Here is a 15,059-nt window from a genome sequence, read left to right as displayed (position 1 = left end):
TCCTCCCTTCAAATTCCAGCCTAGCCTACAAACCAACAAGCTTTTGACCCTGAGCCCTTCCCAAATGTTAACTGTGACCTTTGATGACTCAAAAGGTGGTGCACTTTTATTTTGAATAATTATTGGCTGTTGGCTGTGATTGGGTGATGTTTGGTCCCTTAGGTATGAATTATTTATTTATTCAAACATTCTATTTCCTAGAAATAAACTGAACTGTCATGAGATCTGCTGATGTTGATTAGGTTACAGCACACATAAGCAGCCGTTTTCACTTATGCACAATTAACTCTGATTATGATGATTTCTCTGTCTTACAAGAAGAAGAGGCCAGTGTAAGGAAGAGAGAATCTATTAAGCATAAGCTGTTCAAACAGTTTTTATATAAACTGGAGTAAAAATGTAATTGAGAGAAATTTCTGTTGGCAGATGAAACAGAATAAGCATATTCTTTTGCTTGTTCATAAATCTGTCTCACCTTCTCTCTGCATCCATCTGTATTTAAGTTATCCTTCACATTTTAATGCATTTTGTATGGAATTTCTGCTAATATAAGATGCATTTTATATATGCTGTTTGCTTCATTTGGACTTTTTTCTAACTTTTTATTGACATTTTTACAAGTATGAATACTTGTGGGAATAATTGGAAAGAAGTATAAAAATTATGCATGTGTATAACTGCATGTATGTAGGTATATGTGCACACATATACACACAGAGAGACAAGAAAGAATGAGAAGATATAAATGCACGCAGCTACCTACAGGTACCTATATTTCCCCATACCTCATCAAAGTCAGCAATGATCTCGTTGAGCAGTCGGAGGCATTCAAGTCCTTCATGGTTGACATTAGATTCAGAATAAAATTCTTTGAAGTCCGGGATCGAAGCAAAGAGAACACAGACACAATCATAAGATTGATGATAGAGATCCTGCTGGCAGAGAAAGACTGAGAGTTATTCAAATTCAGCAATCCTTAAACTTCCACACCAAGGATATTCAAACTCTACCACCTACAGAATGATAGGAAAAGATTAAATTATCATTTCTTCAGGAGATGGATGGCAAATAGGTGATATATTAGATAGATAGATAGATAGATAGATAAATCTTCAACCTCCCTGGAAGATCAGAAAGGATAGCTTAACCATTGCAACACAGCTACAACAGATCCAATTCTTTGGATATGCTTGTCCTACCGCAAAACCAAATGGAGAGCATGCCTTTGAATACACGCTGGGCTGTGATGTTTTGGATCATGAGTTTCATGCTTGTCATGGCAGCCTAGAAACCCAAGAAGCCTCTTTTGTCAGCTCAGGTAAGGAAAATGCTGAACAGCAGCACAAGTTTTCTATTGTTTTATTTTATTTCATTACCAAATTTATATGGCTTCCCATCTCATGGAACGTGACTCTGGGCAGCATGCAACAATCCCATAAAACAATTAAATATATAAAGCAATTGTTATAAACAGTTACAAAACAATAAGAACAATCACTACAAACAATTAAGAGGCAATTCCACCTCCTCCTCCCCCTTGCATCCTGTTTCCTCCCTCCCTGTCTTTTAACGATAATTTTATTTTGATTGTGATTTCCACTTTTAGCATTTTAGAAATATTAAAATTCTATTGTTTTAATGCTTTTAAGCCACCCAGAGTTGTTTTGATAGAAGAAGATGAGTAAATAAATGTTATAAATAAATTACATAAAACCTAATAATTATTAATATCAGACCTGCCAGCACTTAAACCTCTAAATAAAAATGACCCTGGTCTTCATTTGTTGAGAAAGGTATAGTTTTATTAGAAATCAAGTGCATTGCAGTAGTGTATAGCTAGAACTGAGAATGACATGCAAAACTCCCTACGTTCAATTTTTCCCTCCCTTATATCTCATATCTCTGACTACCCATGGCAAATCAGGTTCAGGTAAGATGTTTTTGTTCGAGGGGTCCATGCAGGAAATGAGAGGCAGGACACGGGGAACTGGAAAACAGCCTTTATTTAAAAATCAGTTCAGAAAAAGCCGTTCAGCCTCGGCTGGCGCTGGCTTTTATAGCCGGTGCTGTTCAAAGTTTCAGCCACTGACAGGACTTTGTTTTTCCCACCAGCGGCTGGGCCAATGAGTGGAGTCTATTAGCCGACTCCACTCCTTGGCCATATTTGGTCATACACAGCACCCCTCACCTCTTAGTTAGTGTTCCTCCAATCAGTGCCCGCCTACCGTATGTAATCGCATAAGTAGGTGGGACTTTGATGGGCGCGACCGGACCTGCACACCTCACTTCCTGGGGCAGCAGCCCGAGTAGACAGGTCTGCCGCTGCTCCGGTCCATGCCAGTGGAATCGTCTTGAAGCTTGTTACTGGCACGGCAGGGACCATCGAGCCTGACACCTCAGAAGGACCCCGTGGGACTTCCTCTTTGCAAGATAAGTGTCTCTGTTGTTGTTGTTCAGGGGTTTGTGCCTGTGGGGTTGGTGTTTGTGGCCTGGGTTGTTTAGTTGTTGCGTGTCGGGTGATTGGCTGGTTGTCTGTGCTCAGGACCCGGCCTCGTAGCTGATCAATGTGTCATTCCTATAGCTTCCCTTCCTCCATCTCTACTCTGTAGGACCTTGGCCCTATGTTTTCAACAACTCTCGCTGGTGTGGTGGGTGTTTCCCATTTTCTGGGTCTCGCGGCCGAGGGTGCTGGCCTAGATTCTTGGCAATGTGTGCAAGTGGCAACCCAGGTTTCTATCTCCTTGTCCATCCCCCATCACCATATGTAGCTTCTGGCTAGGGCTTTCATCCAGACTATTCCGGGGTGGTCCTCATGAAGCATTTCTAATATTTTATTTCTTAATGGGGGGAATTACTACCTGGTCCCCCCATAGTAGACAACCCTTCAGTACTGACAGCTTGGCTTGCCTATTTTGGCATGGTTTGTATTCCTCCCCCTGTGTTGCCTCCAGCCATCCCCTCCACACCCAGTCCAAAATCTGTGCCATGGTTTTGTTGTGAGTGGTGAGTCTCGTGATCTCTGTGGACGTCATCATCCCAGGCTGTATGTTCTCTATTAGTAGCACTGTCGTGGATGGCGCTGGGTCTTTAGTGGTGTCTGGAAGGGGGCAACGACTGAGGGCATGGGTGTGGGCAATGTCTGTCCCTGGCCAGCTGTAGCTGTATGTTGCCAAGAATACTGTCCATCTCAACATCCTGGGGGACAGGATGTTCGGTGTGGGTTTGTCACCAGCAAAAATGCCAAGTAAGGGCTTATGATCAGTGATGAGGTCGAACTGACTGCTGTACAGGTACTCATGGAAACGCTTTACCCCTGCGACCGCGGCAAGTGCTTCCTTGTCGATCTGGCTGTAATTTCTTTGTGGTTTAGATAGTGTCTTTGAGAAATAAGTGATAGGGGCTTCAGTTCTATTGGGTAGTTTTTGGCTGAGGACTGCTCCGATGTCGTAGGGGGAGGCGTTACAGGTTAATGTTAACGGTAGCATCTCGCTGTATTGGATGAGAACACTGTCTGATGTTAAGATGCTTTTTATTTTTTTAAATGCTTTGGCCTCATGTTGTCCCCAAGTCCAGCTCACCATTTTATCGAGCAGCCTGTGGAGCGGTTCCGCAATGGTCACTTGCTGCGGCAGAAACACATTGTAAAAGTTCAGCAACCCTAGGAATGCTTGCAGCTCTGCTTTGTTTTGTGGCATGGGGTCTTCCCGTATGGCTTTAAGCTTCCCGTTTGTGGGTCTGATGCCTGCAGCATCAATTAGAAACCCCAAGAATTCTACCTGTGGGACCGCTATGTGACATTTGTTTCTCTTTAATTTCAATCCTGCCTCCTGGAATCTTTCAGGACTGCCCTTAGATGTTTCATCAATTGCTCCCTGCTGGTAGCTGAGATAATTACATCATCAAAGTAGGGTATTACTCCAGAGATGTTGTGCAGTAACCGCTCCATGATACTCTGGAACAGGCCTGGGGCTATGCACTTGAATGTCCCCCTGTGCATGATGATGGTTTGCGCCTCAGCAGTAGCCTTGTTGACAGGTAGTTGCTGATAGGCCTGGGCCAGGTTCAATTTAGCGAATATAGTCCCCCAGCCCAGGGAGTGTAGGAGGTGCTGGACTACAGGCACTGGGTAGGTGCTTTGCTGTAGCACTTTATTAAGGGTCATTTTATAGTTAGCACAGATTCGTATCGATCTGTCTGGCTTAACCAGAATCACAATCAGGGTCTCCCATTTGGCATAGTCTATCGGTTCTAGGCTATTAATTTGTCCAGTTGTTCCTCGACTTTTGGTCGGAGGGCAAATGGGACTCACCGCGGCTTGAGGTGGACCAGGGCGATATTGAGGTCTAAATTAAATGATATAGGGGTCCTTGTGTACTTGCCCAGTTTGTCGTCGAAGATGTTGGTGAATTCTCGTTCCAGTTCCACGATGTCTCTAGTCAGTCAGGGGGGAGGTCGTCTCTGTTGCGTGGATGCCAGCGATGCTTATCTGAAGTGGCAGGAACCATTCTCTACCAAGCAGACTGGGTACGCTTTGGTCTACTATTGTGAGTGGTAGGCTTCTGCAGAAGGTGCCATACTCCATGCATGCAGTCTTTTTTCCCAGGACCGGTATGCGCCGGCCCTGGTAGTCTCTCAAAATAATGGCTTGAGGTTCCTATTGGTCACACCGTTGCTTGGGTAAGAGTTTTTTAAGGGTGTCCCACAATATCATGAATATATAGGACCCCGAGTCCACTTCCATATGGAAACGTTTGCCCTTGATTCCGACCATGGCTGTTATTTTGTTTGCTTCAAAAGCATCGGTGCATCTCACTCTGGCCTGTTTCCTCTTCCCTGGAGTTTTCCCTCTTTTTGAATCTCCCACCATGGTTCTTCCACCCTCCCCCTTGGTGGCCATGTTGTTTTGTGGGTGACGCGGCTCACTGGCCCTGCTTGCTCATCAGTTGTGTCACACGGCATACGTCTGTGATGTGGCCTCTACGCTTGCATCTCCGGCATACAGTGTCTTTAAAACGGCACACAGATCAGAGGTGGTTTCTGCCGCAGCCACCACACTCTTGGGTTCCCGGGTTCCCACCTGACTTACCGGACCTCAGCTTATGTACATCTCTACCATCATCATCATCGCTGGTGTCGGAGGCGGACTCACTGGGCCTTGGCAGGCATTCAGTCCCAGTTGCATGGGCTCTTCCGCTCCCTTGGATCCATGCCACTGAGTTGTCAGATGATTTGGCGGCTCTGGCTTCATCGATGGCTTCTTGGAAGGAGATGTCCTCATGGGCCAGGATTTTCTTTTGTAGCACGGGATCCTTTGTTCCTAGGATGATCCAGTCCCAGATCATCCCCTCAGTATCTGGGAATCTGCAGTTCTTTGCAATTCTGCATAGATCTGCCACGAATGAGTTGATTGTCTCTCCCTCCTTCTGGCTCCATGTGTAGAAGTTGTAGCGGCTGGCCAGATAGGACAGAGATGGGCCATAGAGGGGTCTGCGTGGGAAATGAGAGGCAGGATGCAGGGAACTGGTAAGCAGCCTTTATTTAAAAATCAGTTCAGAAAAAGCCGCTCAGCCTCGGCTGGCACTGGCTTTTATAGCCGGCACTGTCCAAAGCTTCAGCCATTGACCGGACTTTGTTTTTCCCACCAGCGGCTGGGCCAATGAGTGGAGTCTATTAGCCGACTCCTCTCCTTGGCCATATTTGGTCATATACAACAGTTTTCAGAATGGCAACTTCAAACGTAGGTTGGTATGCAACTCCGTTCTTCTCCCAGCCAGATGGCCTTGAAGCAGCATCTTGGAGCGATGTAGCAGTACTTTTATTCCCCCCAGCATTCTCCCTCCCCAGAGTTCATGGCAGGTTGTTACCATGTTAGTGAAGCACCCAAGCAAGCGTAAAGTGGCAGCTGACAAATAAGAACATTAAAAGCTATGAAAGCAGAACTAAAACAGGAAAAAAGACTAATAGAAAGGGGGTTGTTCAGGGGTGGGATTCTACTGGTTAGGACTGGATCATTGTTCCGATGATCAGCTTGCTCCAAACTGGTTCTCTGCGATGTGCATGTGGGCCTGCCCACCTGCCCCTGCTCTTTCATGTGCTTTATCTCTTTTGTTTAGAGCACAGCTGGTTCGCTTGGCAGAGCAGTATGGGCTTTTTCAAATGCAGAGCGTGAACGTTTGCATCCAAAGCATGCAATTACCAAACTGGTTGTTATACCGGTGGAATCCCACCCCTGGGGTTGTTAATAATAAAGAATCTACCTCATGAGTTCACTTGTCCTCAGGTTTCTCCAAGCCTGCTAGCATAACTTTATTTTGTGAAACTTCTTCTCCGGTAACATTGAATTGCTAACCAGGGCATATAAAACCTTTGCCAGACAAATTCTCAAATACAACTCATCTGCCTGGAACCCACACTGTATATCGGACATTAACATGATTGAGCAGGTTCAAAGATATTTATTTTGCAGAGTACTCCACTCCTCTACTCACAATAGAATTCCCTATGCCTCCAGGCTTGAAATTTTGGACTTGGACCATTTGGAACTGCATTACCTGCAGTCCGATCTAAGCATTGTTCATGAAATTGTCTGCTATAACATCTTGCCCACCAATGACTTCTTTAGCTTCAATAATGCATGGCCAAACAACTGATATAAACTTAAGGTAAACCACTCCAAACTCGATTGAAGAAAATACGACTTCAGCAACAGAGTGGTCGAAGTCTGGAATACCCTACCTGACTCCATTGTTACAGCCTCAACCCCTCACAGCTTCAACCTCAAACTGTTTACTGTGGACCTCACCCCATTCCTTAAAAGTCCATAAAGGGGGTGTGCATAAGAGCATCAGTGTGCCTACCGCCTTGTCTTACTGTCCACATTTATCTGTATTTATTTCCTTGTTCATGTTTATGTTCATACCTATACTTGTTGTACATGTTTGACAAATAACTAAATAATAAAATAAAATAATAAAATAAAATAAATAATTAACCAGGTCTTGGGGGACCTTTAAAGCTCAGGAGTGATAAAGCCAACCTCATACCTGGGGAAGAAGATTCTACAATGTGAATGCCACAGCAGAAAAGGGCCCACCAAATGTAGCTCCCTAGATGATGGAGCCTGTAACCTGTTTTGTTTCTGCAACCCAATTCAAGACCCCAACTTTAGCAGCCAACTTCAAGGTGGATTAAAAAGACACACACCCCCTCAAAAAAAAATTCTGATAGATGAGCAAAATATTCCTTCCTGCCATCTTTCTTCTTGTTCCTCCAACCTGTGTTGGCAATGTGTCAAGAATTTAGCCAAGTAACATTAGCATGGTTTGGCTTCACATCTCTCTGTGGCATCATCAATGAAATATCAACCTTCAAGGCTCACCGTATTGCACCGGTTCTGGCGAATGAACTGCTGAGCTACATCAGCTGGGAGAACATTTTCCAGCAGGACTCGGTTGAGATTCTCCATGGTTTCAATCTCTTCGCGTTCTTTCTTGAACTTCTTTTTCCAGAGAAAATCTAAGCGGCAGTAATACTCATTCTGAGAAAAAGAAGATTCAGTTTTGCAGTGAAAACCTTATCTTTTTCAAAGCACTAGAGAATATTTTTAGCTCCAGGTTGAACTTTGAGTTTCCTTGATGCTCTCTGAGCTTGATGGTTTTCTGACAGATGTTTCATTACCAAACTAGGTAGCATCATCAATACTAGAAGGGTGTGGTATTTGCTTTTATTGTTATATATTAGTGGCTTGCCCTGTCAGGGTTGGTGGGAGTGTTCTTGGCAGTGCTTTGACTGAATAAATAATAAATATTATGCAACAATTTGAAGGATGGAATATACAAAGTCATAAACTTAGAAGTTATCAAAAAGTGCTCCTATCCCACACACTCCTGGAAAGTGGAGATTTAAACAATATATCCCCTCTCCCCAGGACCACAAATAATCTTAGGTCATTAAAACTACTGTAACTCTTAATAGAGACATATACGTTCTTCCCAGTCTTTCAAACACATTCATAAAATATTTATATAAGCTACTGATATAAAGTTCAGTATGTCTCTGAAGATGTGAAGTACCATATAGAAATACATTCTTTTTTTGCCCTGGTTGTTGTCTTGATCATGCCACCTTTTTGCATATGGGAAAAATGTCCCACTACATCAAGCAGATTTTTCCCCCAATTCTCTTCTACCTGAAGCTTCTTTCTGAAGCTTATTTTTTTTTAATTTATTCATTTATTTAATGTATATCCTGCCTTTATTATTGTTATAAGTGACACAAGGACAGCAAACATATCTGATATATCTTTCTTGTCTTATTTTCCCCAAAATAATCCTGTGAGGTGAATTGGGCTGAGAGATAGTGATTGGCCCAAGTCATCCAGCTGCCTTTTATGCCTAAAACAGGATTAGAATTTATAGATTTCTAGCCTGGTGCCTTAACCTTCTGAGACCACATCTCAGCAGACACACGCAGAGTGAGATAAGATTGCATCAATATGACATGCACTGTGGATGTGTTACTGGCAATGTGTGAAAAGCTAGCACTGTATAGAATGCCTAGAAAATCTATCAAATGTTTTTAGACTAAAGGGTAAAAGCATACAAAGAATAGTTGCAGAAATTATGTATGTCTAGTTTAATGAAAAAAGGGACTAGGAGTGATATGATAGCAGGGTTCCAATATCTAAGGGGCTGCCACAAAGAAGAGGGAGTCAAGCTATTCTCCAAAGCACATGAAGGCAGGATAAGAAATAATGGATGGAAACTAATCAGGGAGAGAAGCAACCTAGATAGAACTACAGAGAAATTTCCTGACAGAGAGGACAATTAACCAGTGGAATGACTTGCCTCCAGAAATTGTAGGTACCCCATCACTGAAGGGTTTCAAGAAGAGACTGAACTTCCATTTGTCTGAAATGGTCAAGCAAATGGTTCGGCCAGATGACCTCCAAGGTCCCCCCCAACTTGCTATGCTGTGCTGTGCTGTGCTGTGCTGTGCTGTGCTGTGCTGTGCTGTGCTGTGCTGTGCTGTGCTGTGCTACAATATGATGAATTTGTGGTTTTTATTAAGCAGTAAAGTGATTACAAAGAAAAAGGTTTGGGTTTTGCCTTTTTCCAATAATGAACCAAATTAGGTTCCAAGAAAAATCACTTTAAGAACATTGTATTTTGAAAAACCAGTTCTTACATAAGATTGTATTTGAAACATTTTTTTCTACCATGCTCTATTTTTCATCAAATCAGTTACTGACTGCATGAAAACTCTCTCATTTGCAAATAAGAAGAACAAAGCCAGATTCCTGTAAAAACAGACAGGCGCTTTAACCACATTTGACCACAACTTTTTGAATGCTGGTGGAAAAACATTAGTAAAGATTTTCAAAGCCTCAAACCACAAAAGAGGAAAGGATGGCAGGATGTGAAAAGGTGACTTTGAAAGAGTGATGGGAAAATTGCCCTCCAATTTCACCCAAACCAACTTCCCCAAGGTGCATTTTGTGAGTGCAATACAGAGCCTGTCCTACTTCTTATCTGTAATAAAGGAGAACTTCCTGGTAAGACCAATGCAAGTATAGGTTTGTCACCCAACCTGAAGCTTATGTGACAATCCTTTCGTTGGTCCTACCAGGAAGTTCTTCTCTATTGCAGATGAGAAATGGGGCAGGTTCTGTATTGTCACTCAGCCCTAAGCTTATGAGATATGGAGAGATATGAAAGACAACAATCAAAGAAGTCGCATTCACAAACTGAATTAAAGTGGGAACTGGAGGAAACTCACCTGTCTAGCCAGACCCAAGAGGGTGAAGAAGAAAACAAAGAATGAGAATGCTCCCATCACCTTCGGCTCCTTTAGTACCCCAGGTCTGAAAGAATGGAGTTACAGAGAACATCATTCCTGGTCTATTCTTCTAGAATGACCTTCTGGAGCACAATATATTCATCTGGAGTTACCATACCACTCATATGATCTTTGCAAAAGTAACAGGAAGTCATTTCTAAACAGGCTGGGTCTTTATTCAGGCTAGTGCTGTGTTAAATATTGCTCCCTATTTAGTTTTGTGAATTTGATAAGAGGAACCAAAGTCAAATGGAAGAAGTTGGTAAAAATGTCTTCTCTTTTCACTGCCCAGCAGTAGTTTTTTTTTTTTTAAAGATTTAACGTGGTCCTGTCTGTGTTGTCTCTGTCCATGTCCTATTCCATATTTTTTTTACAATTATCAATCAACCACATACAATTACATAGCCATCTGACCCTCCTGTATTCAACAGATCATAGAATTACATTCTTGGAAGGTACCATAAAAATCATCAGTGCAGGATTTTCAAGAGCAGGGGTGCCCAACCTTTTTAATTCTGTGGACCAGTGGTGGCAGCTGAAGCTTCAACAGTTTCAGCAGCAGTGGAAGGAATGTTTTTTGCAAGTGTAACCAAAATCCAACGCATACGCAAATGAAAGTTCACACTCTTGCCTGCTGTTTCGGCAGCCTGGTTCCCAATGGGCAGTGGGCCAGGGATTGGGACCCCTGAAGTAGAGCATTTCTGACCAATGACCATGTAGAACCTGCTTTGAAGACCTCTAGTGAAGAGACTTCTTGATATGTAGCCTAAACCTTCTTCCTTGCACTTCTAATTCATTGGTCATGAATCTGCTGTCCCATAATCTCATAAAGTATGTCTATTCCCTCTTCTGTTTGATAGTCCTTCAGAGAATTGAAGATGGCTGTCATATCTCCTGTCAGTCATCTCTCATATAAATTAATATGGCCAAACTTAGAAACAGTATTTTCAATTGAGTTAGATCTTTATCCCAAGTTCGAACAGTGGCTTACTGTGATCTGGACTCTATGCTCCTCTAAAGACACGCCTTTTTAGTAATTGCATCATAATGGTGGCTCATGTTTTATTTTTTTCACAGCCAAATTCTTTTTTACAGCCAAATAATGCTATTTATTGTTGCATGGATAAAAAAAGATGGAGAAACTAAGAATCATTTCATTTCTGCAACATGAATGGTTCTCTTCTGAAGCACAAAAAAGCCCGCAGGCAACCATTAATCAAGGTGATATAACCTTCCCTCCCTATCATTGTTAGCAGAACTTGTATATTCCTGGTGAAAGACAAGGCAAAAATGTCTCTTGCTGTGATTTGTGATTCTAGTGAATGCCTTAATTTACACAGTCATTCTTCAGAAGAGATTGTACTTCTCCTTTTTCTATAACTGAGAGCCAGGTAACCAAAACAGTTCTGCTCGGTGTTGGTTTCATTTATGTTTCATGTCATTTTTGTTGGTTTGCTTGCTTCTTTCATTTCATTTTTTTTACATCAGCACAAAAATATATGTGTGTTTTGTAATTTTATGAACAAGATATATCAGTAATATTTTATCTATACCATTGTAATCTTCAATAACTTGAGGCTATATATCAGGCTCATTAGCTTTCCAAACGTGGGGGGAAAATATATTCGAGGAATACTGTTTCCTTTAATTCTCATCTAAGAAAGAACAAAATAAGAAGGTCTGACATAATTTCAAACCCACAAGTTACAGCTAAAAGCCACCTGGTGTGATAAATATACTAACCATCTAAGTCATGGGTGTCAAACTTGATCATGTCACATGTCGTATCATGATGTATTGTGAAATTTTTTGCCTCTGAGGAGCTGGGGTAGCTGTGGCCTGCACATAACACATCTGGCCTGCAGGCCACCAGTTTGACAACCCTGACCTAAGTAGTTCCTGATCATCTGAATCTGTTCTTCAGTGAAATCAAGTTTAGGTGATTCATGTCTTCTAGGAACGGATGACATCAAAGTAATTTTTCATCTAAACATAACCAAAATGTTTACTCTAAGGCAATTAAATTGTTGGATATGATGATATGCTTCCTTGGGCTATCCATGGGCTGTCAGACTCCTGAATGTAACATAACATCATAATTATGTAGTATGATAGACTCACAGGGCCGGTGCAACATGTTCATTGCATTGGTGCAATATAATATAATGTTATGTTCTGCACATATATGTATAGAGGATTGTGTGTTTGTTAGTATGATTTACTGAATAAGTGATTTTCTTTTTTTCACTGTGAGTTATTGAGATGCATTTGTGTTGGGGGGTTGCACTGAGGGAGTGCAACTTAGACAATTTCATTGTACACATGTTGTGCATTGACAATAAAGGTTTGAATTGAATTGTGAAAGATGAACATCCACAAGAAACCATCAAAATCACATAATCTCAAGAGTATTTGTCTGAGTTCTACAACAACCATGCTATAAGAACACATGAAGACACCTCTTGGGTGAAACCAAAAGTCCTTCTAATCCAGAATCAGATTTCCAACAGTCCCCTAGCCTGATGTTTTGGGGACTTCCTTAAGCAGATCCTGAGTCAACAAACTTGTGTTGTTACCTTCCAGTAACGTATATTCATACTACCCTTCTTGGATCATGATCTTCTGTGAAGGCTTTAAAGACAATGGCCTCAACGAATATCTGACCATTAATCTAATCTTCCTTTAAAAGCCACCTAACCAGATGGGCATAACTTTAAACATCTCCCAAATCATAACAGTGTCTGTTAACCAGCTTTTACATTGGCGGTGGTGATGGTGCTATCATTGGAAGGAAGTTGCTACAGCTCCTTGATCATTTCTATTGTTCTTTTCTGCATCACTTATGTCATGCTCCATTAAAATGGGAGCCATTCAACCCAGAAACCAGGAAGGAACACTAATCAAGAGGGATAACTGGTAGTCTTTCTGCTTTTATTCTGGGAGAACTCCATGAAGGCTAATTACCTGAGTGCAGTTTGGTTACGGTAGAGCTGAGAGACATAGCAGTCAGAGAGCCAGGAATGGGTGTGAAGGAACAGCACATTGTAGACAACAAGGCAAAGTATCAGCATGGTCAACTTGAGCTCGAAGTTCATGTGGAGGAAGAGGGAACATGAGAGGAATCCTAGGACACAGCAGTAGATATAATACTAAGGGAGAAGAGAAAGAGGGAGAGGGAGGGAGAGAGAGGGGAGAGAGAGGAGAGAGAGGGGAGAGAGAGAGAGAAATGGGAGGAGGAGGAAGAGAAGCTATTGGTGAGATTGGTACATCCATTAATCAAAAGAATATAAAAAGATAATTGATTAAGGAGATCAACCTTACCGGCACACTGAAGAGGGAGTTAAACCAAGAGAATTCCTGTACAGTATTCATGCTTGATAAGGTAGAATTTTCAAGTTTCACAAAGCGTGAGGTTTCTGGCATAAAGAACTACGAAGCAGAATTAGAGAGCACATTAGAAGGGAAGAGGGGATAGAAATCCTTCTGATCTGCACTAGATAGTAGAAGCTATTCCATATGCCAGGGATTCAACAGCCCCTTTCTGTTTCTTGGGAATAGCATCAGTGTGGTAAAAGAAATATATCACAGTGGCATCTATCAATGGCCAGAGAAGGAATATTGGTGGGTACTCATCTTGAATCCTTCCAGTATCTTTTACATTCAGATTACTGGAACAAAGTCCAGATAGAGAATCAATACTTTTACCCCATTGTAGATTGAATTGATTGCACATCTAGCAACATTGGTTGAAACAGGATTGGATGGAGTGATCCTTAGATGGAAGACTAACAGGAGATCCCAGAGGTATATGTTAGATTGGGAAGAGGGTGGAGGTTTGTTCTCTAAGTTTGTGGGTTGGTTTCAAAACATTTTGTTACCAGGCTAGATAACATCTTCAGAGAGTTTAGAGCAGGGATGTCAAACTCACACCGTCAAGGCAGCATCATGTGACGTATCGAGACTTTTTCAAGGGTAGTTTGCTGGGGGTTCTCAGGGGTTTGGGAGAGCCCCTAGCTAAGATTCTGTGCAATTTGAGAACTCCCAAATCCTGCTACTGGCTGGCCCCACCCACCCTGCCCTTCTCCTCCCAGGAGTCCCCAGGTGGCCCATTTTGAATGCAAACAAGTGCAAGACGCATGCGGAGGCTCAGGGAGGGTGAAAAACGGGCCTCCCGGAAGTTTGAGAAGGCCGGAAATGGGCCCATTTCTGGCTTCCAGAGACTCCCACCATGGTGCAGGAGGCCAACTAGGCCATGCCCACCATGGCCACGCCCACCCAGCAACCAGTCAGAGAACCCTTTTCTAAAAATTTTGAAGCCCACCCCTGGACTTTTTTCCCCTTCACTAAATTGGGTGGTGACGGGACCAGCACGGGATGCATCTGGCCCGCAGGCCATGAGTTTGATACCCCTGGTTAGAGAATCTCCTAAAATCCACTGAAGATGTTACCTAGCCTGGTAATGAAATGTTTGGAAACCAACCCACAAGCTCGGAGAATGAACCTTCACCCTCATCCTATGCCCAAGCTACAGATATTAGCCGCTATTGCAAAGCTAGTCTAGAAATTGACAAAGCATCCTGAAAGAAGGCAGTGGTAAACTACTGTGGCCCAGTGCCATAAATATAACATATAGAACTCAAGCACAACTTGGAATAAACTTCGCTTTTGAAAAACATATGTGAATACAATTCATTCTTTCATCTATGAAGCCTCTTAGCACTGATTGGCAACTCCACATTAAAATTAAATGTGCTTTGGCTCTCCTGGGCTATAAGGAGTTCTTCCCAGGTATCTTGAACCTTTCTTTCCTCTTCCTCCCCCTTCCCAATATTCTATTTCTCTCTCCTTCCCATTCAATAGCAACATACCAAGTTCAACACTGACATTGTGAGAACCACAAGAATGGTGATGATGCCCAAGGAGACACGTAGCCATGGTTGAGTGCAAACATTGGCCAAGATGGATGGAATCCAATACAAGATCTTGGGACCTTTCAGGAAACATTTCTGTGTGTAGCAAAATATATATATATATATATATAAGCACCCATAGAGCCAAAATGTTGGATTCCTTTCTGTTACTACACCATCAATCTTCTCTGGACATTAAAAAGTCTATTTAAAAATAAGAATAATATTTCCCAGCAGACAAAAGCCAGATTGGCTTATTCTATTTTAATATTTGTTTGTGTATGGGAATTGTACAAAACGAAACAAAATAAA

General features: G+C 42.2%; 1 protein-coding gene across 3 annotated transcripts in view; it reads right to left on the bottom strand.

Moving 5' to 3' along the window:
- ADCY4 (adenylate cyclase 4) overlaps positions 1-15,059 on the bottom strand; it is a 129,081-nt gene that overhangs the window by 10,277 nt on the left and 103,745 nt on the right. For all 3 annotated transcript variants that reach the window (XM_087947306.1, XM_087947308.1, XM_087947307.1), the window contains 6 exons: positions 14,706-14,843; positions 13,159-13,266; positions 12,802-12,986; positions 9,778-9,862; positions 7,379-7,537; positions 786-932 (listed from right to left, as the gene is read on the bottom strand). In XM_087947306.1, the coding sequence (XP_087803432.1) occupies positions 786-932; positions 7,379-7,537; positions 9,778-9,862; positions 12,802-12,986; positions 13,159-13,266; positions 14,706-14,843 (822 nt within the window). The remainder of the gene's footprint in view (positions 1-785; positions 933-7,378; positions 7,538-9,777; positions 9,863-12,801; positions 12,987-13,158; positions 13,267-14,705; positions 14,844-15,059) is intronic.

The sequence above is a fragment of the Notechis scutatus genome, chromosome Z (assembly GCF_049901735.1).
Source record: "Notechis scutatus isolate UNSWTSFEM ecotype Mainland chromosome Z, rNotScu1.2, whole genome shotgun sequence".
NCBI lineage: Eukaryota > Metazoa > Chordata > Lepidosauria > Squamata > Elapidae > Notechis > Notechis scutatus.
The sequence above is the reverse complement of the archived record's forward strand: the minus strand, read 5'-3'. Positions and strand labels throughout refer to the sequence as shown.